The sequence below is a fragment of the Cryptomeria japonica genome, chromosome 8 (assembly GCF_030272615.1).
Source record: "Cryptomeria japonica chromosome 8, Sugi_1.0, whole genome shotgun sequence".
Taxonomy (NCBI): Eukaryota; Viridiplantae; Streptophyta; class Pinopsida; order Cupressales; family Cupressaceae; genus Cryptomeria; species Cryptomeria japonica.
Window position 1 is genome coordinate 738,063,684 of NC_081412.1, and position 25,048 is coordinate 738,088,731.

General features: G+C 37.1%; 2 protein-coding genes across 2 annotated transcripts; one reads left to right on the plus strand and one right to left on the minus strand.

Moving 5' to 3' along the window:
* Positions 1 to 205: 205 nt before the first annotated feature.
* LOC131857952 (uncharacterized) lies at positions 206 to 1,446 on the minus strand. The gene is made up of 3 exons (XM_059210747.1): positions 1,227 to 1,446; positions 922 to 1,122; positions 206 to 810 (listed from the first exon to the last, which is right to left on the minus strand). The coding sequence occupies exons 1-3, from the start codon at positions 1,444 to 1,446 to the stop codon at positions 206 to 208; spliced, it is 1,026 nt and encodes a 341-aa protein (XP_059066730.1).
* A 20,892-nt stretch (positions 1,447 to 22,338) lies between these two features.
* Positions 22,339 to 23,753, plus strand: LOC131061475 (carbon catabolite repressor protein 4 homolog 1-like). Its single transcript, XM_059210748.1, has 3 exons — positions 22,339 to 23,192; positions 23,294 to 23,534; positions 23,667 to 23,753. Exons 1-3 carry the CDS (start codon positions 22,339 to 22,341, stop codon positions 23,751 to 23,753), a joined length of 1,182 nt encoding a protein of 393 aa, XP_059066731.1.
* The last annotated feature ends 1,295 nt before the right edge of the window (positions 23,754 to 25,048 follow it).

Genomic DNA, 25,048 nt, shown 5'->3' on the forward strand with positions numbered 1-25,048 from the left:
GTCTTTCAGATGACTCCGACAAGAGAAACTGAAATGAAAAACATAGCTAAGACCAAGAAGAGGGAGGAGGCATCCCTGTAGTGGTCACGGTAGGAGGCTGTTGTCTGGCCTGGAGTTTCAGGTTGTTTTCTGCCATCAACTGTCATTCCCGAGCTTTCTTTACCATGTGAGAAGCTTCCAATAGCTTTTAATCTTTTTGTTCCAGCTATGAAGTGAGCATCGCCACTTGGGTTGCTAATGCCTCCAAGTCACTCGTACCAGTTTTTGCTGGTACCGTACCGGTTTCTGCCTCCAAGTCACCTGTACTAGTTTCTGCTGGTACTATACCAATTTCTACTGGCACCATACTAGTTCCTGTTGGCACAGTACTAGTTCCTGTTGGCACCATACCAATTCCTGTCATACCCGTACATGTTGCCATTGTACCAGTTCTTGTTGGCACCGTACCAGTTTCTGTCGTACTAGTACATATTGGCACCATACCAGTTTCTGTCGACACCGTACAAGTTTCTGCTACTGTCATATTAATTTCTGTTGTCATTCTACCAGTTTCTGCTGCCGTCATACTAGTTTTAGTTTTTGTCGACACCGTACCAGTTTTTGCTGCCATCGTACTAGTTTCTAGTGTCATCGTACCAATTTCTATTATCGTCGTACCAGTTTCTACTATCGCCGTACCAGTTCCAGTTTTTGTTGACACCATACCAGTTTTTGCTGCCGTCGTACTAGTTTCTGTTGTCGTCGTACCATTTTTAGTTTCTGCTAACACCGTACTAGTTTCTGCTACCGTCGTACTAGTTTCTAGTGCCACTGTACCAGTTTCTATTATCGTCGTACTAGTTTTTGCTACTGCCGTACTAGTTTATGTTGCTATTGTACCAGTTTCTGTCGACACCATACTAGTTTCTGTCGACACCGTACCAGTTTTTGCTGCCGTCGTACTAGTTTCTGTTGTCATCATACCAGTTTTTGTTGCCATTGTACTAGTTTCTGCTGCCGCCATACCAGTTTCTGCTGCCACCGTACTAGTTTCTGTGTTTCTGTTCCTGCTGCAAGTACGATGAAACTGATCTGTGGCAACGATACTCGTCGCTGTGCTGACAGTTCCCCCTCTCCAGTCTTCTGGAACAACACCCCCACTGGTTGTACATCTCCCATTGGGCTAGCTATTCTTTCTGCTAGAAGTTGTCCTTCCAACCTGGTACTAGTGATCATCGTACCAGTACCTGAACCTATCGTACTAGCACCCGCCATACCAATACATGCTAGTACTGTACTAGTTCTTGCTAGAAACGTACCAATTCCTAGAGGAATTGCACCAATACCTAGTACTATACTAGTGCTCGTCGTACCAGTACCTAAACATGTCGTACTAGTACAATTTACTTGTATGGCGACCTCATTTTCCCCTAGTGTGACCTCCTCTACCATTGTCTGGTTTGCCATATTGGTACGGACCAGTGGATCGATTGTTGCCTCTACACTGTACAGATTAACTCATGCACTTCCGCTCCCTAGTCGTACGACCTCTTCAACCTGTGCCAACTCTTCACTCAGCTTCACATGGATGGCACAAATCTCTACATAGATACCCTCAAACTTTTCATACAACCGCTCCCTGCATGTACAAACACCGTGAAGGAGGGGATTGTATGGATCCTGCACATACGGTTTGTCTATTTTCTGACCGTATGATCTTTCTCCTTTATCCATTGCTATTTGTACAAGATTGTATGACTTAGTTTCCTGTGGGTGCAATGTTCCGCCGTATGGTATTCCTCCTCTTGCAGGTTGTACATCGTACGGGCTATGCCAATCTCACATCTTTGCCGACTGTATGCCATACAGAAAACTCAAACACTCCCTCAACTGGTGTACATCGTACGAGTGATCTAGTATGGGGTTCCGGTCATCCCCTACAAGTATCACCTGCGGGTCCTCGTCTTTGCTTAGATTGATTTTTTTCACATCCCTTTCCTCGTACTTGATGGGTTTATCCCATTCAAACCGATGGGTTGGCGTGTTGTCCATCCGTACCATTCCCTCTTGGTATCTACTGCACTCCAGGGAAAAGGATTGTTCTTCCATCTCGCCGCTTGATTCTCCTATCTCACATATTTGAAGCATGTGACACTCTGGGTGGAAGACCTTGTAGTCCTCCATTTGCCAATGAAAAGGTCCTGCCAGTGAACTGGTTCCATCCTCGGAACATTCATCCAGTTCCAACACTCCTTCCTCGTCAGGTTCTTTCCCTCCTCTATCTCCTACAGAACTCCACTCCCATCTATTTGAATCTTCTGAGTCAGAGTCCGATGACGTGAGTTCTTCGCTAATGGACCGGTTCCTTAGATCAATTACATACTTATGACTGCCACTCTCAATTGAAAGCATATTCCTTTTCCAGTTGTGGTTGGCTTTGGCCATGATTAGCCACCCCCTTCCTAGAAGAGTGTCATACGCTTTCCTTTCTAGAGGGATGACTACAAAATTTAGAAGGAAGTGTTGTGTCCCAATTACCACCTTTTGGCCATGAGGGTGCCAAGGGGTTTGATGTCGTGCTGATCTGCATCGACTAGGTGGAAGGTTGGTGGCCATAGAGTCGGCTTGCCGAGGTTCCTCCAAGTTTCCTTTGATAGTACGTTGACTTCGGACCCACCATCAACAATGGTGTTTGTCAGCTTTTGTCCCAATATATCCATCTCTACCACTACTGGTTTCCATCCGACGCCCACCGCTAGTAGCATAGGGTTCATGGCATCCACATCGAATCCCTTCATCGGGTCCGTACCAGACTTTGTCATTGTTTGGTGTCCCTGGCTGATGGTAGTGTCCCTAGTTACATTTGTCAGAGCCATCCGTAACTATGGCATGGTCTGTAGAAGGTCCGACACCCGTACGGGTATTGTGGTTTGTAACATTTGCTTGATGATATTCTTCTCTGATTCCGACCGGACTGGTGTATCAGCAGCCAGGTGCGAGGCCCTCCGCTCTCCAACCATCACCCGCTTGATATCTGCCCTTGCCTCCTGGAGTCTTTCTTTTTCTGTGCGAGGGTCTGGGTACATGGCTTTCTTGTTCTGCAACCTTGTGATTTCCAGTACATCTTCTCTTGATCCCTCCACATCGAGCATGTTCGCCCCTTTTTGTTTTGGACAATCTATGTCCTCGTGATTTCCTGGACCGCACCATCTGCACAACAAACTTCCTACATCACCTTCATTTTGGCATTCTTGGGCAAAGTGACCCCATTCGTTGCACTTCCTGCACTGAATCATGGGTCGTCCCTTCCCGTCGTATTGAATTCTACTCCTCGGTGTGTTATTATTGGATTTGTTGTTACCCCGATTATTTATGTACCCTCCAGGTGAGGCGTCAGAGTTTGTTGTTGGCTTCGGTGGTGTGGCTTGGTCGGGTTGGGCATAGAGCACTTGTGTGCTCCATGCTTTCAAGTTGTACGGGCATTCCTTAGTGGAATGTCCCATTACTTGGCAGATGTCATAGAAAACTTTACGGGGACAACTTCCTTTAGTGTGTCCTTTAGTCTTGCAGTCAGTACACCATAGTTCTTTTCCTTCCCTACCACTTTCTTTGTCACCTTTTAACTCCTTCATCATCCTCATCATATCCTTTTGGAGTGCTTGCATGTTTTTGGTTCCCTTGTCACTATCTTTGTTCATGCTGTCACCATCACTGGTCCATCGCTTCACCCGAGATGTCTTGTTTTCACTTTCAATATCCATGGTGTGGTTGTATGCTTCATCGTACGATGGCGGAGGGACTACTTTCATCATCCTTCTCAGGGATGGCACCAATCCTTCCACGAACCACCACTTCTTGAGGCCATCTGCCAGCTGGTTCTCCATTTTGTTAAGCAATTCCTTCAGCCTTCTGTTATATGCACGCACACTTTCATTTTTTCCTTGTTTGGTGTTGTAAATTTCTGCCACAATCTCGTTGTCATCCCATAGGAGTTTGAATTCTTCCTCGAAGGCCTTCTTCAGATTGCTCCAAGATGTTTTATGCTGAGCATCAAGGTCTGTGTACCAGTCAACAACTATTCCTCGCAGAGTGGTCGGAAATGCCTTCACTCAGTAGTCCCGGTCGTCCTGGCCATTTGCTTCCCAGATGGTGACGCATGTCTTGCAATTTTGTATGGGGTCCTCTGACCCGACGCCCATGAATTTTGGGAGTTTTTGTTTCTCCAGGGTGTGTGTCATCGTTCTTTTCTATGTGGTTTTATGTAGTGCCTAGAAATGGCTATATGTCGGGAAGGTACTATATGTCCGGAGGGTACCATACGCTCCTGGTCTGGTTGAGCCCCTGCCAACCAGGCTTTGGTCACCTTTACTTCTATAGTCCCTCCTTCCTGGGGTTTCCGGATTCGATCTTCCTATTTTGATGCCCTCCGACAAGGAAAGGTTTTTAATGCCAGACAATGTTGCTTCGAAAATAGTGGTGATTTCCTCGTGCAGGTCTCATACCGCCTCCTCTCCTTGTTTAGAAAATTCTGATTGGGTGCTTTGTGATTCGGTTCTGGAGTCTTCTTCACTTGACATCGAGTGTGGGGCCTGGTCGGTGAGGTCTTCCTCCACTACATCTGGAAGTGGTAGGTTCCTGGCGACCTTGGCCAACTCCTTCCATGTACACGGTTTTTGCCTCTCCTGACTACGACTCTGACTCACACTCCGACTTCTGTTGTGTTTCTTCGGACTCCTCAAGTCAGAAACCTCTCTTAGTCACCGTCTCTTGTCGGCTTGTTCTTTTATGCGGAGAGATCGTCATACAGTTCACTTTTTTACTCCTTCAGTAGCAGTGGTATGTCTGTCTTTGTTCGGTCGTAGGGGCATCAAGTGCTAGAGGTACAACGCTGACTGGCCTCCCTCTCGTCTTCCTCCCTACGACTTCGTTCCTTTTACCATTGGAGAACTTGTTGCCACCAAAGTTCCTTTGCCGTTTCCTCCCTTTGGTCTTGAAGTGTAATCAAATTCCTAGCGAGTAAACTTGGAATACTTCCGAGTAGGTCAAAGATAGGGGTGCTGATGGTGAGTTCACCATGTACCGTACCTTCGGAGATGGCTCTCTCCTGAGCCTCTCGTCATACGTACTGCATGACTGACACGTCCCACAACTCCACCAAGTCTGTCATCAATTGATCCTCTTGTTCCTCTTCCACAATACTCTCTTCGTGTGTGTCGTTGTCCACGACAATTAATTGCTGGTTAAATGGTCGACCCACTAATTGCTTCCGCTTGCCGCCATGGTTATCTCTAGGTTCATTTAGGCAATGACGCCAAAATGTTTAGTCCTAAATGTATAGTTGGTGAATAATCAGATAACACAGTATTTCCTACATGTACCAAGTATTCATGGAACATAACAATTATACATCATAACATAAATGACAAATGATAATAATTAGACCAGAAAGTTATATCTTTATTCCAATGTCCAGAATTGTCCATACATGATCCCCCTGCTGAGGTTCCAACCAAACAATATATAGACCCGACAGTTGGGCAAGTTGCCAACCGTCACCAACTCCCAACTACCCGACGAGAACCTCTCGGAAATAGAAACACATAAACACACATAACACACTTATAATTATTATTCGTACTAACATACGTTTTTACCCCTAACAAGCTCCTACCCTAATGGCTATCTTGATGACAATAAGGACAAGAAATAAATATATGTATATTTGTGTAAAAACAATCCTTTTAAATTTTAAAATTTTAATGAACCATTATGAATGGTATATTAGTGGAATGATGTGACTATTGAGTTATAGGATTGTTATTGTACACAAGTGTATAAAAGGCAAAGAATTTTTTTATTTTAGGTAAAACAGGTAAGCCGTCAACACCATTCTTTTGCAGGATATGAATGTTTTCATAACCAATACGCCCAAGTCTTGCATGCCATAAAATAACATGAGGTAGACTACCTTCTTCAGTAAGATATGCAAAAAATTTAGAAAAAGAAGAAGTGCCATTTAGTTTTAATAATCTCCCATCCTCACATCCAGTGAATACAACTTGATTATTTGATTATTTTCTAACAACAACTTGCCCATCTTTTAACAGAATACAGTAGCCTTGTTGTCGAATCAATACTAGTGATAACAAATTATGTTGCAATTGAGGAATAAACAATACATCATGAAGCACAAAGTTTGGAAGATTACACAAGTTAAATTGAATAGTTCCTTTTCCAATAGGTTTGACACTTGATTTATCGGCTAAATAAATTGGACCACATGCACTTTCATGAAATTGCAAAAAGTAATCATGTCGGAATGTCATATGTTGTGTGGCTCCAGTATCTAAGATCCAAGAATCATACCATGAGGAATTAGATGCAAAGTCAGAAACATAAAGCACATATTGATCATCATCACTCTAACAAGCAAATTGGGCCGCTCCTAGAATTTTATCATTTGAATGTTTATCATCATTATAAAATTTTGTTTTATCTTTTTACTTGAAAGTATTTTCTTTAAAACTCTCTATCTTATCCCATGAAAGCTTGCATTCATGTGCTTCATGACTTCCTTTTCTACCACATCTTTAACAATATAAATATTTCCTATCATTTTGATTATCATTTTTCCTCTATTGACCTCTACCTTTGCCTCTATCATTATAACCTCCTCTTGAAGAGCTCTTATTTAGAGGTTTTTCTTGGTGAAAAAAACAAACATTTTCATTAGTATTATCTATTTTTCTTCTGAAAGCTTTTTCACGTTTAGCCAACTTTTCAACCAATAAATCAAAAGTAATGGTTTTCAATTGGTTACTTGATTGAAGGGACTCTAGATAAGTATAATGTGTTGGAAGGAGTGCCTTAATAAAAGCAGTGAGATAAATATCATCTTTCCCACCAACAACTTTAACATCTTGTTTTATGGCTCTAATTTCAGAAGCCAAACTCATAACATCACCATTTTTTAATTCAAGATTGAACAATTTTAATTGTAACTAAATAAATTCTAATTCTGGATTAGAATCAAATAAATTTTTTAACTTGTCAAGGGCTTCCCAAGCAAATTTGCTTCCTTGTATATGACGATATACATCTCCATTAATTGAAGCTCTTATCAAAGCCAAGGCTTTTAAATTTTTATAATTCCAAATTTCTTTTTCTTTAACATCTATTGGTTTTGTAGGTTGGGTATCTCCATCACATATTTTATATCATAAATCATTAAAAAATAATGTATTTTTCACTTTTCTATGCCATTCCAACCAAGTATCTTTTCCGGTTAATATTTCCCCAATCAATGAAACAATAGACTACATTGTAAATTGAAAATAAATGTATATAGAATTTGCACAGTTTGCAAATTTATAGGATTGCTCAAAATCTCTTGCCAAACTTTACCAAATATAACAAGATATAAAATTCTTGTAAAAATAAATAAATTGATTTCACCTGAATCAATTTTTGTTTCTCTATTTTGATTCTATAGAAAGTTGCAATCTTCAAATGCTTCACATAAAAATATACTCCAAACTCCAAAGCTCTCATACCACTGATAGCCCAGGTAGAAAATAACAATCTGGAATCTTTGTTAGCAGATAGAAAAAAATGGAAAGAATGGCAATCTGAATAGAATTTGTATTCCCGCAAAAAATGTGTTATCCAAAATAAAATAAAGAAGCAGATATAAAGAGGAGGCAAAAATAGTTGTAAACTGTTATACAAAACTAGCGGAACAGAAAAACCTAAGAAAATAAACTAATGAAAAATTAATCTAAATAAAACTAAACCCCTGGTGCGATATTAACACTTTGGTGTAGGTGTCATATCTCAGAGCTTGTGCACCCTCACTTATCTTGCAACCATAGACCTCACTGGCAATGGATTAACATGTACTCTTCCTCACTGCTTAGGAAAACTCTCTTCTCTTACAGGACTACATTTACCTTTAAATAGTTTGAGTGGGAGCATTCCATTGTCCTTTGGAAACATGTCTTCTCTAACTCATTTGAATCTTGCTGAAAATAATCTCACAGGAAGCATTCCATCTTCTTTCTCTAATCTGTCTTCTTTATATAGCTTAGATCTTTCTTCTAATCAATTCACAGGGAGCATTCACTCTTCTATGTCTAATCTCTCTTCTCTAATTTTGTTAGATCTTTCTTATAATAAGCTGATAGGAGCCAATCCCTCTTCTCTTTCCAATCTATCTTCTCTAAAGTACTTAGATCTTTCTTCGAATCACATGAGTGATTGTATCCCTGAGTCCTTGGGTGATTTCCCTTCATTGGAATTCTTGGATTTGTCTTACAACTAGCTAAATGGAACTTTTCCCTCCTCATTTTCAAACCTCTCCTCCCTTACTCGCCTCCTTGATAAGAGAAATTCATTCAATCAAAGCATTTCTTCCTCAACGCTGCCCTCTTCACTTAAGCAACTCTCCCTCATGTTCAATGGCGGTCAGATAATTTCAGAGGCTTTCTTTCACAACCATAGAAAATTAGAGCATCTGAGCCTATCCAATTGCATATTTAATTAGAGCCCCAGTTGGATTCCTTCATTCCAATTGTGTACCTTAGTTATGATATCATGTAAGATGGATAGTCAAATCCCATCGTAGATCTCAACACAGTTAAAACTTTATCACTTGGAGTTAGTTGACAATAATATTGTTGGAGAAATTCCCTCTTGGTTGTAGGACATGAGTCTTCAGATCATCAATCTTATGACAATCATCTAGAAGGTCGCCTTTTGTTAAATACTTCATCTTGGAAGGAAATGGCTTTCTTGGACGTATCTAACAATGCATTATGCGGAGAGATACCATCAATTTGGTCATCTCGGATGGAAGTGTTGTCACTCAACAAAAATTCACTAACAAGTAACAATCCCCCAATATTCCATGATTGTCTTGACCTGGAAATATTAAATTTGGCACATAATCATTTGAATGGAAGCATCCCTCCAAGCATAGCCAATTTTTCTAACCTTAAAGTCTTGAATTTGGGAGATAATAATTTGAGAGGAATGATGCCATCTGAATTTGGCAAGCTAAGTCTGTTAGAGTCACTAGTGATAAAGAATAACAAGTTGAGTGGATTATTCCCTCCCTCCATATTCTACTGTACAAGATTATATTATTTGGATGTGGCAGAAAATTTATTCAAAGGTCAACTTCCAAAGTCAATAGGAAACATTTCAGAGCTATGGGTGCTATCAACGAGGAAGAATAATTTTAAATGTAGAATTCCTACAGAAATTGTGCAACTGAAACGCCTTCAAATCTTGGACCTTTCTTCAAATTGTTTCTCAAGGCTTATTCCACATGGCATTTTACATTTACAAGCAATCTTGGTAGAACCAAATCAGGAATTAAGTAGGGTTCCATACATCTTGCCACCGAGCAACTACATGTATAAGAATGGATTCTAAAGGCAGAGATGAAAACTATGCATATATTTTCCCCTCCATGGCATCCATAGATCTTTCAGAAAATCAATCTAATGGGGCCCTTCCTTATGATTTGGGAAAGTTGAAAGGGTTGAAGCTGCTCAACCTTTCATGGAACAATCTCAGTGATACTATTTTAAATAGTATTGTACAAATGAGTTTGTTGGAATCAACGGAGTTTTTCACAAATACTATTTTTGGACAAATTCCTTCAAATCGTGGTTCTTTGAGCTATTTGGGAGCTCTAAACTTTTCCAATAACAACCTTTCAGGAAGTATACCACAAGGAGGACACATGACAATATTTACTCAATCATCATTTTCAGGCAATCCAAATTTATATCGATGCTCCCTTCCAAAGAAATGCTCTTGGCCAGAATTTGCTCTAGCTCCTCCTCCTATTTCTACAACTATTATTGAAGAAGAACAAAGCAAAGAAACTATGTGGTATGGGATTGGAATTGGAGTGTCATATAGAGCAGGTTTCGCAGTAGTGGTGCTATTTATTGTATTTAAAAGGAAATGGGGGCATAAATACTTCAAGGGAGTTGACTTGGTCTTGAAATTTTGTTTCCCATGTCTTCGCAATTTGACAATATGAAAGTTTATATTTTCTATTGAGAAGAGTCAATATAAATATATTATCATTTTTAAAGGATCATTCAATTCATCATTCATTTTAAGAAATTTTTTCTTAAATTTATTTTGTTTATATTTGTGTGCTTTGCAAATCTTGGAATGATTGTAAGATTTTCTCACATAAATGTTAATATTTGGATTCAATAAAAAATCATTTATCTACCATCAATGTAAATCTTTTTTTTTCTTAATTAATTATATTAATAGTTTCTAGATTTTGAACATTATTATTAAATAGAATTAAAAGTGTTACTTTTTTTTTTGTTATCTTTAATTCAAATTAATTTGTAGTTCTTCTCTTTATTTGAACTTCTTCCCTTTTCTTTTTCTATTTGCATAGATGTATTGTAACAAAAGTCTATACTTACTTTCTAAATATGTTATCCATAAATAAAAATAAAAAATAAAAAAATCTTTTCAATTAAAAAATACAATGCATGGTTAAAGTTATTGTAAATGTTTTTAATTATTAACGTAATTTTATATTTAAATCGAGATCTCTTAAAATAGTATTTTTGAATATATGATATTTCACTTACAATTATTTTACATTTATGATTTCTCATGTATCAACTCATAATTATCAAAAACTCTAGAGGTCTAGAGTAACTCAATGCTTGTGATTATTTTTTAAGCATATCAAGATGTTCATGTTTGAATTGGTGGATTTGTGAATTTTTTATATGAGAATATTCATTTGTTATATTTTCATTGATATTATTCTCCTCAATGTTAAAATGATGAGATGGCTTCTACATGTGTTAGGTTGATCAAAACCCTCTTGCAATCAATAATTGGCAACCATTCTAGGACATGCAAAAAAGATATAAAATTTCTTTAGTAATTCTCAATTTCATCTTTATGTCTTTATATTGGATGTTTGTTGGTACCTTGTATTTATCTTCTTATGTGAGGTGATGATGGTTTATCATTGTTAGTGAATTCATTAACCATATTATACCCTTTTTATGAGACGGCTAAGGGTAACCCTAGGCCAACTGGTTGTGGGGGAGTTGCTAGGAATCACAATGGTATGCTCGTCTCAGCAGTGTCGCTCCCATGGGGCACCCAAACAAGCCACTATGATGAGGCTTGCGTGACATACATTGGTTTGTAGATGGCAGTTAGAGAAGGGTTTGATCGTGTTTGGTTGGAAAGTGATTCGATGAACATAATCAAATGCATTAATAGACACCAGGAGCCAAGATGGACAATCAGGCATTTTATCGAAGATTGTCATATAATTATTGCCAACTTGGATGACTTTAAAGCTTCACACATGTATCAGGAAGAAATGCCCTCACTGATTATATGAAAAATATTGGGGTGGATTACGTGAAGATTAAATGGTGGATGGAAATGGAAAGTTTCCCGAGAAACCTGTGCGAGCTGACTAGAAGGGACACCAAGGTAATCAACCACTCATTACCAGTCCATAATGAGTGAATGTCATTGGGATAATTTTTTCTAGTGGAATTTTTTCACAACTCCCAATTCTTTCTATTCTAGAGGCTTCTTTTGTTTCTGGTTAGGTTTGTTGTTGAGTGTTTTGGGTGTGCTCTCTGGCTCTATGAAAATTATTTATTCTATGGGGGGTGAAAAGAATAGGATGGAACCCACCTCTTTTGAAAACTGTAAAAGGAATTATGCAGTTTGGAATGAGATTTCAGATGGAGACCTGGTGTCGTATATGGAAAGGTTGAAGGGGAAATTGCTCTAGGTTGTGCATAACCTTTATTATTCAAATTTGGGTGAGTGGTATAATACTGAAAATTCAAATATTTGAACTCCACTTCCAAGTTCAAAGTATCAGAAACTAACTTACAAATTTAATACCCCATCTGAATAGAGAAAGAGACACCTGAATTCTACTTTGCTATTGATTTTCTATCAATGTGGACCAATTATCTACAAATTTAAATTAACACAAAATGGTCTAAGGCATATCGTGGCAATCTAAATGGTTCACCTTCAAAACCTCCCACCCTAACATATGTAAACCTGGGAAATTGGATGAAAAAGCTGCCATAGGTACTTATTAACAACATAGCTTCATCTGAGAGTCTTCTGTTGACATTTCCCTGCAATTCATGAACCAATCTGCTTTTGAACACATCATTCACCCTTCTAAAATCTTCATGACATCTTTCCAACTACAACTAAGAGTGATACTCATAAATATTCATTCCTTTGACCAGTGGTTCATGATATAATCCTTGCCATGGTCTTTTTTTTTTTAATCAAGTGTTATCTTTGATGGGGATAGCTCCCTATATTATATATGAAAAGATATTACAATCATAGTCCTACTGACAAAAAAACTCCCTACATACACAAAGCTAAAGCATAAACTATTACAACAAGACACTGCACAAGCCAGACTATAAAAGCCTCAAGCTGGTAGCAACTCGAGGCCCAATCATTGCCACCCGATCAATACTGCCCTCCGAAAGACAACCCTCCTCTGACTGCATCATCCACCTGAAGGGGTCCATGTCATCATTCTTTACACCCACTCGAAACAGTTCCAAGGCATTATTCATGAACTCCTCCTTCTTGGCTTTGAGGGCCACTACTGCAATCTATTCCTCGTCCTCTGAATCCAAGCATTCAATATCCGACAAAAAAACCGCAATGTTAAAAAAGGGTTCTAGAATACTGGCCCATTCCTCTTCCACCTCCATGACCGCACCTCCCATGGCATCTGCATCTACCTCCCTGACAAATCCAGCAATTTTTTTGATACATGCCTCCTTGGATGGTATTACATCAACAAGTAGACACATAATGATTTCGTAGATTTGCCCATCTCACTAGTGCCTATCCTTGCTAAGTGAACCCTCCACTATTTTGCAGATCGCTTCAAGGCCATCTATGTCGATGTCGAACAATCTATCACACTGTTCCTCCAGTGTCTCCACTCTGTAGAGGCAGCTAAGCCCAAACCGATGCACCATCTTCCTCCACAATGAGCAAAAAAAATGTTGGCACCCCTTGTATTAAATAAACCCACCATGTCCATTAGATTCAATTGAACTCGGGTTTCAATGTGTCATTATGGTCTTTCACCATCTCTACAACCACCAGAATCCCAATAACTAGAGAAAAATCCATCAAACTGAATCCGTATATACACCTACCATGCCCTCAAACAACGAAGCTGATAAGAGAGTACTTCTCTTATCCCAAAGGTTCCTATCTGCGTTTGGGATTACCCGATCCTCATCCTTGGGATCTTATCTCTGTCAACTTCTAGAAAATAACTCAGGTCCTTGTACACTGAATCTGCCACCGATATGGCCTTAGGCTGAGATTCTATTATGCCCTAGTTAGCGAGGAAGTTCGCCGCACAATTTCCTTCACGATATATGTGTTTTACCTGATAGTCTTCTAAGTTTTGAATAAGTTGGTCAATCCTTGGGATCCATACGTTAAGCCTCTAGTTGGTAAATCTATTTTTGTTAACACCATTAAGTATAATTTGAGATTCCCCTTCGATAAAAACTTTTGATTGTTTGTTAGCGATAACCCATTTAAGCCCCTCTAACCCAGTAATTTTTTCCACATTATTGGAAACAATTCCTGAAGACCCACATATAGCCCCTATGAAACTACCTTCCTCATCTCTGACGACAGCCCCAAAACCCGATAAACCCAGATTGCCATGACTAGTACCATCAAAGTTTAGCTTTTTCCATCCAGGAGGTGACATACTCCATTTGACGTTCTTCAGGTTCCATTTGATTTGTCCTTCAATTTGTAGTAACTTGATTGTTTCAAATTCTATAGCTGCTCCATTTCCATATCCCACTTGGAGTATAATCTGTAGCTCTGTCCATATATCTTAGCATTTACATTTTATTCAATTGCCGCCTGGATTTTGTTGATGAGTATTGTAACCTCCAATTCTTCCTCCCTAAAAACTCTTATGTTTCATTCTTTCCAAATCTACCATGCCATCATTGATGGTCCTGTGATCCACAAGCTGCCCCACTTTGAGTTTTTTCCACTCGTACGCCAAGCAAATATGAAATCTTTGAAAGTACAACTACCAACCAAGTGATTCTGCAACATTCTTAAAAGCCAATCCCAACATTGAGTTGAATATTTTCATCTGTATAAGAGGTGATCAAATATGTCTTCCTCTTCCTTGCATAGACAACATCTACTAGGCCCCGATATACCAATTGTTTTTATCTTGTCACTTGTCAGTATCCTTCCATCAAGCGCAATCCATAAGAATGCACTAGCTTTTGGGAGTACCCTTTTATCCCAACATAGGATCGCTGGCCAATTACTGTCCTTTTGTCTCCTTCTTTGCAATTCATAGCCCAAATTTACCTTGTAGTTACTTGATTTTTCCGGATTCCATATAAGTGTGTCCTCCTCATTCGAGATATGAACCTTCCTGCCTTTTAAAATCTCTACCAGTTTCAAATAGTTACCCATGTTCCGTAAGCCAACTATTTTCCAAATAAGCGGTTCCTTTTGAGGATCAAAATGCCCGATCTAGTCTGCCACAAACATACCTACCTCTACCTCCACCTGATTGACCCAATCTTGATCTTCCATCACGTCTACCAATGTCTCCTCCCCACACCAAGAATCTCTCCAGAACTTAGCCTTTTTCTCATCACCAATCTTCCATGTAAGATGTTCTGTAATTATTTTCCTACTCTCCCAAATAAATCTCCAAATTGGTGAACCTCCTATGGTGTTTGCCATAGTAAATATTCTTTCAGGCTCATTCGCATCCAGATACTTATTTGCCATCAGTCTGCACCATCCCTTGTGCGGATATTTATACAATTTCCAAGATAATTTAGCACCAAGTGCCAAATTCTGAAGGTTCATTTTTCTCAATCCGGCCCCACCATCTTCCTTTAACAATTTACATGTTGTGTCCAAATTGATTAAGGGAATTTTTTTCTCCACTTTATGACCTTCCCAAATGAATTTTTTCAGCATCCCATCTAGAGCAATAGCCGCCTTGCTAGACAATCTGTAATAAGACATGAAATAAGTTGGGATAGCCGAGAGTACTGACCTGATCATTTGTAATCTCCCAGCTTGATTCAACCATTTTTTTCCAAGAGGTCGATTTTGTTTGGCACTATTTTATCACCTCTTCCCATATTTTATTTTAAACTCTCCCAACAAACAATGGCACCCCTAAATATTTTATAGGAAAATAGCCTTGACCATAATCCAAGATGCTCTTGATCTTCAATTGTATCCTTTGTTGAATTTAAAAAATATATCATCGATTTTTGTTTATTCATACTCTGACCAGAGCATTCCTCATAATCATCTAGCACCTTTTTTATTATCAGAGCTTCTCTTTCTGAAGCTTCTCCAAATAATAATGTGTCATCCGTAAACTAAGAATGTGACATAGGTTCCATATTCCCATTGATAGAAATACCTTTCCATGCCCCCTGTCCAATTGTGTATTTGATACTCCTTCCAAGAACTTTTTTCCATCAATACAAAGAAAAATAGTGACAGGGGATCTCCTTTTCTTAACCCGTTAGTAGCCTAGAAAAAACCGCAAACAGTCTTGTTGACAATCACAAAGTAATTTATGGAAGAAACACAATGTTTTATACAATCCAACTACCTTTTCTTAAAACCAATTTTTTTAAGAACCTCAAAAAGAAAGTTCCAAGATACCCGATTATAGGCTTTTCTCACATCTAGCTTAATAATCATACCTTTAGGTTTGGAATTATGCATTGTATGAATAGTCTTTGCTACCATGATTATACTATATGTAATCTCATGCCCCGGGGTGAAGCCATGCTGCTCTAGGGAGATGATCTTCATCAGAGTTGGTTTGAGTCTATTCACCATCAACTTGGAAATGATTTTATATATAGAATTGCATAAGGATATGGGTCTGTAATCTGCCATTGAAATTCAGTCCTGCTTCTTTGGAATAAGGGCAATGTTAGTATGGCTGATCTCTTTTACAAATCTCCCCTATTTTCTAGAATCCTCCACCACTTTAAAGATTTTATCACCCATAAAAACCCAACATTTATGGAAACATTCCATTGTAATTCCATCCAGACTGGGAGCTTTGTTTGGATTCATGTCAAACACTTCTTTTCTCACTTCCTCTTTAGAAAAAGGGCTCGACAGATTTTTGTTATCCTCATCAGAGATCTCTTGTTGTATAACATCCACCATCTGAGCCAATTGAATATTTTTCACTCCATTGTCATTGCCAAGCAATGTTTTGAAATTATTAACTGCTATCTCTTCTATAGCCTTAAAGGAAGAATGAAATTTGCTATTTCAATCCATGACAGTCTCAATTTTGTTTCTATCACGCTTTGTCTTGATCGACGCATGAATTTTTTTTTTATTTGCATCTCCTTCTTTGATCCAGAGTTCTCTGGACTTGTCTCTCTAGAATATTTCTTCTCTTAGTAAAACCTTTGCCACCTACTCCTTTAGCGCTTTTTCTTTCAGCTGGAATGTGTCATTGGTCATTCCCCTCAAAATGGTGTCCGATTTTATTTGCAATAGTGCTTCTTCAATCCGACTTTTTTCTTCAAAAATGTTTTTGAAACAATCTCTATTCCACCTCTTGATTTTTTCCTTCATAAACTTCATTCATTTTACAAAGCAAAAGCTAGGGGTACCCCTGAATATAAATTACTTTCTTTCCACCACCTTTCAAGATTGGAAGAAAAACTCACCATCTCTCCACCACATACTTAGGAATTTGAAGTTGCCCATCCCCTTGGGTAGGCCTTCACTCAAATTTAATTCCACAGGGAAATGATCGGAAAATGAGATTGGGAGAATGCATGCCTGCACTTGGAAGGAAGACCCCATCCAATATTCTGCAATAAAGTGCCTATCCAATCTTTCAGAAATATTTGCAAAGCTTACCCTTCTATTGGTCCATGTGTATCAGCCATTTTTGGGCACAACATCCACTAAATGATTTCATTCTACAAAGTCTCTGAAATCATCCATCACCTTATTAGTCATTCTCAGACCTCCCTTTTTCTCATCCAAATCCAATAAGTCATTAAAATCCCATGCCACAACAACCCTGTCACTCATTAAATCCTTAATCTTGTTTGTAAGAATATTCCATACCTTTGTCTTATCTGCTGTTTTGGATGGACCATATAAATTGATTAATGGAAACTCTAAATTCTCCCTACTGCTGTAAACATTACAAATCATCTAATTCCTTTACTTTCTCAAAACTCCTTCCCAATCTCTATAGTATTTTAAAAAACATTCAGCGTTGTCTATGCTAAGTTTAGTTTCCTACACCACTATGATTTCACTTGTGCTCCTACTTAATGCTCGTTTGACCAAGCATCTTTTGTAAAGAGCCGAGAGGCCCCTGACATTCCAAGTAGTTATTTTCATGTCTCACCAAGGGAGATAGATCCTCCCTTGGCATTTTTCATAAACTCAATGACACTCACTATTCCTTTCTCTTTGGATTTGTCCTCTCTCACTTGCCTATTGGTCCTTCTTCCAGGCACCCCTTTGGCTTTCCCTGACAGAGCATTCACAGATTGGTTGATACATATTTGATCCACATTGTCTAGTTCATCTACTAACTTGAATTCTTCTTCAAATCCCAGATCATACTCAAATTTGGTATCCGACGATCTTTTAAAGAGAGGCTTTTGCATGGAAGTATTGTCTATTCCAGTAGAACTAACACACCCATTAGATCCAGGCCCCGCCTCCAATCGACCATCTTTTGAAGAATTGTCAACCTCCAACACTTGGTTCTTCAAAGAATGATCCAAAGGAAAAGCATTGATTTCTTCATTATTCAAAATTTTCATTCCATTTCCCTTGTTCGAGTTATCTTTGAATATAACGTCTTGTGACGATTGAGTTTCCATCTTTTTCCATACTTTCTTCTCCTTTTTGGGTGGGCCAACTCTTGCTCTTCTAACAAACATTCTACAATTCACCTCTGAATGAAGCCGACTGCCACATCTAGAGAAGGGAGTAATAACCTTTTCAATCTCTACTTGTTGCCTCCATTCGCCTATCGTGGTAGAAAGAATTATCTGTGTTGGTATTCTTCGGAATGCAACAATTCACAATTTGGCGAATTTGTAAAGGTTATTTTCAATAATCTTCTCATCTATTTCCAATAGAGTGCCCAAAGATCTTCCAATTTTTTCCAACACCACATCATCCCAATATTCAATCGGAAGGTTATACAGCCGAATCCATACCAGACTGTCATACACTGCTAAGGGAGTAGGGTCAAAATTCGGGGTCCATGGTTGTAAATAAATTGGATGGCCATTAACAGACCAATTTTCTTGATTTAAAATCCGACATCTTTCGGATTCCTGGGCAAAGACAACCACAATGTCCTCACCCCAATTTTTGAAAACTCAGTTATTGATTTCCATTCGGGATATTTTAGGGCCAATTATCCTTGCAATAACTGCAAAATCCTCCCACAAAGATTTCTTTGCCAAGATTTCTGAACACAAATCAATAAAAAAATCACCTTTAGCACCTTTAAACCCTTTTGAGACTTATCCATCCTAGTTTCCCTCCTACGATTCTTCATCTGCCTTCCCCAATTTTTGTAGAGTGCTTTTTCCTTCCATTTTATTGATAGTTATATTATAATATTTATATCTATATATTTTTTGATCTTCTTATACTGCTTCTCACAGTTGGCCATCAATCCTTGCCATGGTCTTATGCAAGCTAAACAATAGAAAAGATAAGAAGACATGTAGAAATTTTAATTTCTAAGATAATTACTCAAGCCTTCATGAAGTCTTTTAGCAATGAATTTCGCTCAGTCTAAATATCACTCTCCTTCTAAAATCACTTGGATGAAAATGTATATCAAATCTTCCCATAAATATGCATGTTGACTACCATTCGCTTTGTGCAATAGAATTAAAATATCTCTAACCTCCTTAATAAGGTGTTCTCTCGTCAAAGGCTTGGGTAACCTTGAACCACCTTTCTGGAATATTAGAAGCTATTTTCTAGCAATTACACTCCTATATTGGGCCATCTTCTCAGAAAAGAAAGTATAGGATGAAGTTATGGTCCAGTCTGTGTATGGTTCTTTTGGAGGAATCTTCATTACGACCATTATGGTCTCCCTATTCACATTCAACAGTACACCCCCAACTATAGACCTAATATATCTATGCTCTGGATCATATATATTCATACAATCAGGAACCAACTTTGGGCATTGCACGATCGTGGAAAAAGCAACAACTTGTATAAGACCACTATTAACAATTTTCTCCATCATAGTGGGACTTGTAGGATTACTAGCTCTTTCTAAAAAATCTTCTGGACTAGCTTGAGCTAAAGAAGTATCCCCAAACTCAGCTAAAGAACATGCAAGACCAGAGCTCAACCCTAATTTTGGACATGCGGGCCTCATGGCGATGATTTAAACAGATACAAAATGAAGCAATTAACCCAGCTAAAAGAAATGCAGAAAATTCAACTAGCTTCCTTATGCAACAAGAAATAACAGAGATGACAGGATATTTCAGAATTCACCTTTCATGCAAATTGAATCCCTACTAACCCTAAAGAACAGAACTAATTACCCCTAGCGTTGAATTCCTTACTTGCTAATTTTAGCTTCTTAATGATGGAACAATTTATTTATAATCTATAAATGGCTCAAAACCCAACTTCATAATCACCACGCTTTAAAAATCAAATCCACTCATGCTGGGTTAATGTCAAAGTGACATAAATCTGACACTTGCATTAATTACAAGTCACTTTTCTCAAGGCGCTTACCATGTAATGATCACTTCCATTTATGAAAACATTTTTAAAATTTAAGTTCCCGAGATTCCCAAAATATTCCTCCATTTCTTAACCATTTCCCTCGATTGATTACCCACCTTTACATTTGCTTGCACCATGGGCTTTGAACTTGCGAACATTCAAACCGAGATAAAAGGTTCATCGGTTCAAGTTCACTCACCACTGAGATTCCTCATGCACACTTAAACTTACTTCAACAAAGACTCTACACATACACACAGAATGAACTTTGAACCAATGAACTATTGAACTTCCATACAAGTTCAAGTGGAAGGTTTAAAAGGAAGACTTTGGCATATAAAGACCAAAATAAGAAGGATTTACGATGAAACAACATCGGGATGGCATTAATGTATTATGTTTTTGCTTGAAAAGGGGAATTGTGGGAAAAATTAAACATGTGCAAAAATAGAGGTAACAACTGGCTAGTGTTTGGTAAACTTTTTTTTTTCTTTCTTGTGCTTAGCTTTTTATAGAATTTTTTGGTGGTATCTTACACATTTAGTGTATTTTAGAGGTATCTTGTATAGAATTGTTTAGCCTTATGTATAAAAACTGACCAATATCTTAGGGGTGAGATCCCTATCATTGTGGGAAGGAGTTATATCATCAATTGGTAAACACTTTGCAGTGTCATGACTCAATTTATTTAAATATAGTCAATAGTATTCTTAAGACAAAGTGCATGGTGATAGTGGACTATAGAGATCATGTGAATTCATTACTAGTAACTAATAAAAAAGTGGAAATAGCTATTTCTTGGTCATGTTTTACAAGTGGGTGGTGTGGGGTTTGTTGTATACTTGGTAATTTTCATGATTGTGAGATTTTGCAAACTCAAGAAGATAGAAAATTAGAATTATCCTAGTTGGCGGCATGGTTCTATTTTCAAATGCGTCTTCCCTCATTCTTTCCACAAATTTTGTCATTTTAGCATATTCACTTAATATTGATGACAATGTCCATTTTTAACCATTTGGCACAATATTTCATGCTAAACATACATCGTGTATTACAATAAACCTCTTTGACACCTAAATACCATGTCCCTTTCCTTGTATGTCATCTTTCTACCGTAGATGCTAGTGCTTCTACAATATTATCCTTTAAATGTTTGATTATATTGAACTATGAGAATTTCTTCCCACTTTGCAAGTTTATCATTTCCTCATGCTAAAATGGTTAATGGACATTTCATTTATTAATATATAAGGATTAAATAAAGGGATGTATAAGCACATATAATTCATTGAATCAATTATTGAGGAAATGGCTAGGTTATTAAGTAATTGATCACATGTCAATTTTAGGTGACTAGTAGGATATTCTTGTGTCCTACATTTTTCTTAATACCAAATTAAATAAATAGATATTTATTTAATGTTTGGAAAGGAGACTAAGAAATTAGGTAAATATATATTTAAATTTATTTACCTATAGACAATAGGAAAGAAATGATTAAGTTATTTCAGTTTAGAAAAATGATTGGGTGACTAGAGATGAATATTGACTTTATTAATTAAATAATAGTATTATTTAATAAATAGAGATTCATTCAATTAATTATAAAGGAAATGGCCAGGCTATTAACTAATTGATAAAATGTCAATTTTAGGTGTCTAGTAGGATATTCTTGTGTCCTACATTTTTCAAATGGGCATAGATTCCTTTACACTTTTTCAATTTTTATCCATGAATCTTTTGGTAATAGTAGTGTACACATTGATTTCCTTTGAAGATCAAGTCTCCTAGTGAAAAGGATAAGTTAAAACATTGGAATATGACGAGATAAATCATCTATGAAGGAACTGCAAGTTGAATAAAATTAATAAACAAAAAGGTGAATATGATGATGATCTTGAGAGATCTTTTCAAGAAGATGCATGTAATGTTTTAATTATATCCTTGACCACAAATGCATTTAAGGAGGCATGAATGGTCAACTTTTAAAGCACATTTTCAGATGAATCTATATCAAGATTAGCTTCCTTGATGTACTATGATAGTTTTGATGAGGGGAAGGGATACCTCAACTAAACCTCTTAACTCATTATTATTGGTTAGGGAAAACTCTTAACTCTTAACTAAACTTAAAAGTGTCACACATTCAGAATTGACTAACATTTTCCAGGTTTAATATGTTTCTTAATGTATGTGGTCATACTAAAAATACACTTTTAGGTTTAAAAGCGTTAACATTCCAAATTGACTAACATTCTTAGACTTAATATGTTGCTTAGTGTGTGACTCAATTATTATAATCTATCTTCAATTCTTCAATAAATCATTATGAATGGTAGTGGAATGACGTGACTGTTAATTTGAAGGATGGTGAATGTACACAAACATATGAAAGGCAAAGAAAACCAAAAACATGCTCAACACTGAAAACAAAAACAGAAAGAAAAACCACTGGTACTACAATCTATCGAATAAGCCGCCATGCAAGAAACCAGAGCCAAAGAAGCAAGTGAATCCAGCAGCGAGAGCCAAGAATCGAGCAGCGAAAGCCAAGAATTGGAGAGCAGAAAATGTGAAAATTACACAGAGCCAGCATCTACAAATCCTCCTCCACAGCGCAGGCTTGTGAGCCTCAAAACAGAACAAACTATCAAAGGACCAAAATTCACAGTTTTGACATACAACATTCTGGCAGACAAGTGGAACGAATCGGACAGGAAACACAAAGCCTGCCCAGCGGCTGCACTGGAATGGAATAACCGAAAACACAAGTTGGTCTCTGAAATCATTGCATACAATGCCGATATAATTTGTCTGCAGGAAGTGGAGGAAGAGCACTACAAAAAATACTTCTTAAACCAGTTCAGAAATCACGGATATGATGGGCATTATTTGGCAAAACCTTCAGGGAACCCTAAAGAAGGCTGCGCCACCTTTTTTCTACGTGAAAGATTTTCTTGCATGGAGGAAATTGAAGTGGTGTATGGGAACCAGGAATTCTGCAATTTGGTGGGCGAGAAACTTTATTTAACGGGACATGATCCGCAGTCTTATCATCCCAAGTCTCATTCGAAGCCTACACAGAAAACACTTAGGCGATTCCGCGCTAATAACATAGCTTTGATTCTTTTGTTGAGTTTTGATTCGAATCTGATTTGTGTGGCCAATACCCATGTGTTGGCTAATAAAGATCTACCAGATGTGAAGATGTGGCAAGCTTATTGTCTGCTACACAAATTAGAAGAAATTTCAATGGAGAAAGGGAATGATGATATGCCCATGGTGATCTGTGGTGACTTCAATCTTTTCCCAGAAGCGCAGCCCACTGTTTACTGGTGGGCAATGAAATTGATCAGAATCACACACATCTTGAGGCTGGTACAAAGTATAGGTTTGATGCAAACAAGTTAAAGAGGAGATCTATTGAATTGTCCAGTGCTTATTCTGCTTATTTTGAGCAAGGAGTTTCAGATTGTGGTGATGAAAATGATGATGTGATGAAGCGTTGGATGAATCCGGAAACCAAAGAGCCCGTGTTTACTCATTATGCATCTGATTTTCAGGAGACTTTAGATTATATATTTTATACCCACAACAATTTAGAGGTGGAAAAATTATTGGAGGTTGTGGATTGGGATACTGTATCTCAGGCGGAGGACAAATATATTCCTTCTAGTGTATGGCCTTCAGATCACATGCTTCTGCTTGCACAATTCTCTTGTATTATTGATAAAGAAAATATTAGCAAAAGGAAAAAGGATTCTTATGATTCTGAATCTATTATAAAAAAATTAAAAATTGAATCAAAGGGAAAAGAAAAAGAAATACATCATAGTGGATGGGACACTGCGGATACTTCAGATCTTGTTGAGGAATGGAAAAAATCTTATGATTGAAATCCTCCTCCTTCCCCTCATTACTCCATTAATTGTGCAAAGGCTTTGTATTTGTTTATATATTGTATTGTGACTTTAAAATTCTGATATTATAACACCCATCTTTTTAAGAATATGCACAATATTATTTTATTATTGATAATCAAGATATTTTATTCATAAAAATAAAATTTAAATCAAACATGACCTCATTATGGTTAGATTGAAAAGATTTATTTTCCATCCCCTTTAGTTGCTCTATCTGAGGTTTGGAAGCCAATTATTTTTTGGAAAAGCAGAATGCTTGTTCAATTTTAGCTATTCAGTCTTTTAAAATTTGATTAATGTTCCACTTTGACATTAGTGTCAATTTTGTGCAATTAAATTCATGATAGTAGTGGTAGAGTGAATAAATGGTCCATATTGATATAGCTATGGTGTGGGATGGAATTAACAATATAGATTTGTAGTGAGTATATTTATGGTTGATACTAACACAAAATAATGTTATCATTAAAATTCATAATCATGTTAACAAAATTAATTGATTGCAATGAACAATTATTTATATACCATTTTCTTTACTAGCCATGTTGTAGTTAGTATTAGTGTTTATCGTATTTTAATAATATTAATATTATATTAGAATTATCATTATTATTAGCACTAAAACTTTGAGCATAATAGTGTTTGTGTGTATAAATGTAAAAGTCATTGATAATTTGAAAAGGTGATAAGGCTAGTGTTGATAACATCAAGTGTTGTTGTGGTTGTCAACATGATTATTACTATCTTATATAGAATAGTTCCAAGGGTAATAATGACAATATATGATACATACTCAACTTAAAAATAAATAAGAATACTAACAATGAGTGAGGTGTTTGTATAGTAATGGCTGGACTTAATTCTAATAATAATATTAAACTAATACTAGTAATAAAGAATTTAATTAAAATAATAATGTTGTTATCATAATGTTATGAATTAATGTTGTCATGAAGGATAGTTTATAATGTTTTGTCTCCCATAATCAACTTTGAAGGTTATTGTCAATCAAGGTTAGAAATTACAAGCTAGCATGAGATCTATATAGATGAAATGGATGACTTAATTAAAAATTAGAACACTAATTTATTGAAAGGTATAAATATCTATGGATTAGATATGAAATCGATAATTTTGTATTTAATAATTAGAATTTTATAGGTCTTACATTATTGTTTTATGCATATGACATAGAAGAAAATGAATAGTTAAATAAGTGCTATGGAATTTTATTTATTTTTTGGCAAAAGTGGCAAGCCACATATATA

What these genes read in the sequence shown, in the direction of transcription:
- LOC131857952 (XM_059210747.1), bottom strand. Translation starts at nt 1,446, where the DNA reads ATGGCAAACCAGACAATGGTAGAGGAGGTCACACTAGGGGAAAATGAG. An exon ending in TGCTAGTACGATAGGTTCAG is followed by an intron (nt 1,123 to 1,226) that starts GTACTGGTACGA and finishes GTGTTGTTCCAG; the next exon opens with AAGACTGGAGAGGGGGAACT. An exon ending in TACGACGGCAGCAAAAACTG is followed by an intron (nt 811 to 921) that starts GTACGGTGTCGA and finishes AAACTGGTACAG; the next exon opens with TGGCACTAGAAACTAGTACG.
- LOC131061475 (XM_059210748.1), top strand. Translation starts at nt 22,339, where the DNA reads ATGCAAGAAACCAGAGCCAAAGAAGCAAGTGAATCCAGCAGCGAGAGC. An exon ending in GCGCAGCCCACTGTTTACTG is followed by an intron (nt 23,193 to 23,293) that starts GTGGGCAATGAA and finishes TGAATTGTCCAG; the next exon opens with TGCTTATTCTGCTTATTTTG. An exon ending in ACAAATATATTCCTTCTAGT is followed by an intron (nt 23,535 to 23,666) that starts GTATGGCCTTCA and finishes ATTGAATCAAAG; the next exon opens with GGAAAAGAAAAAGAAATACA.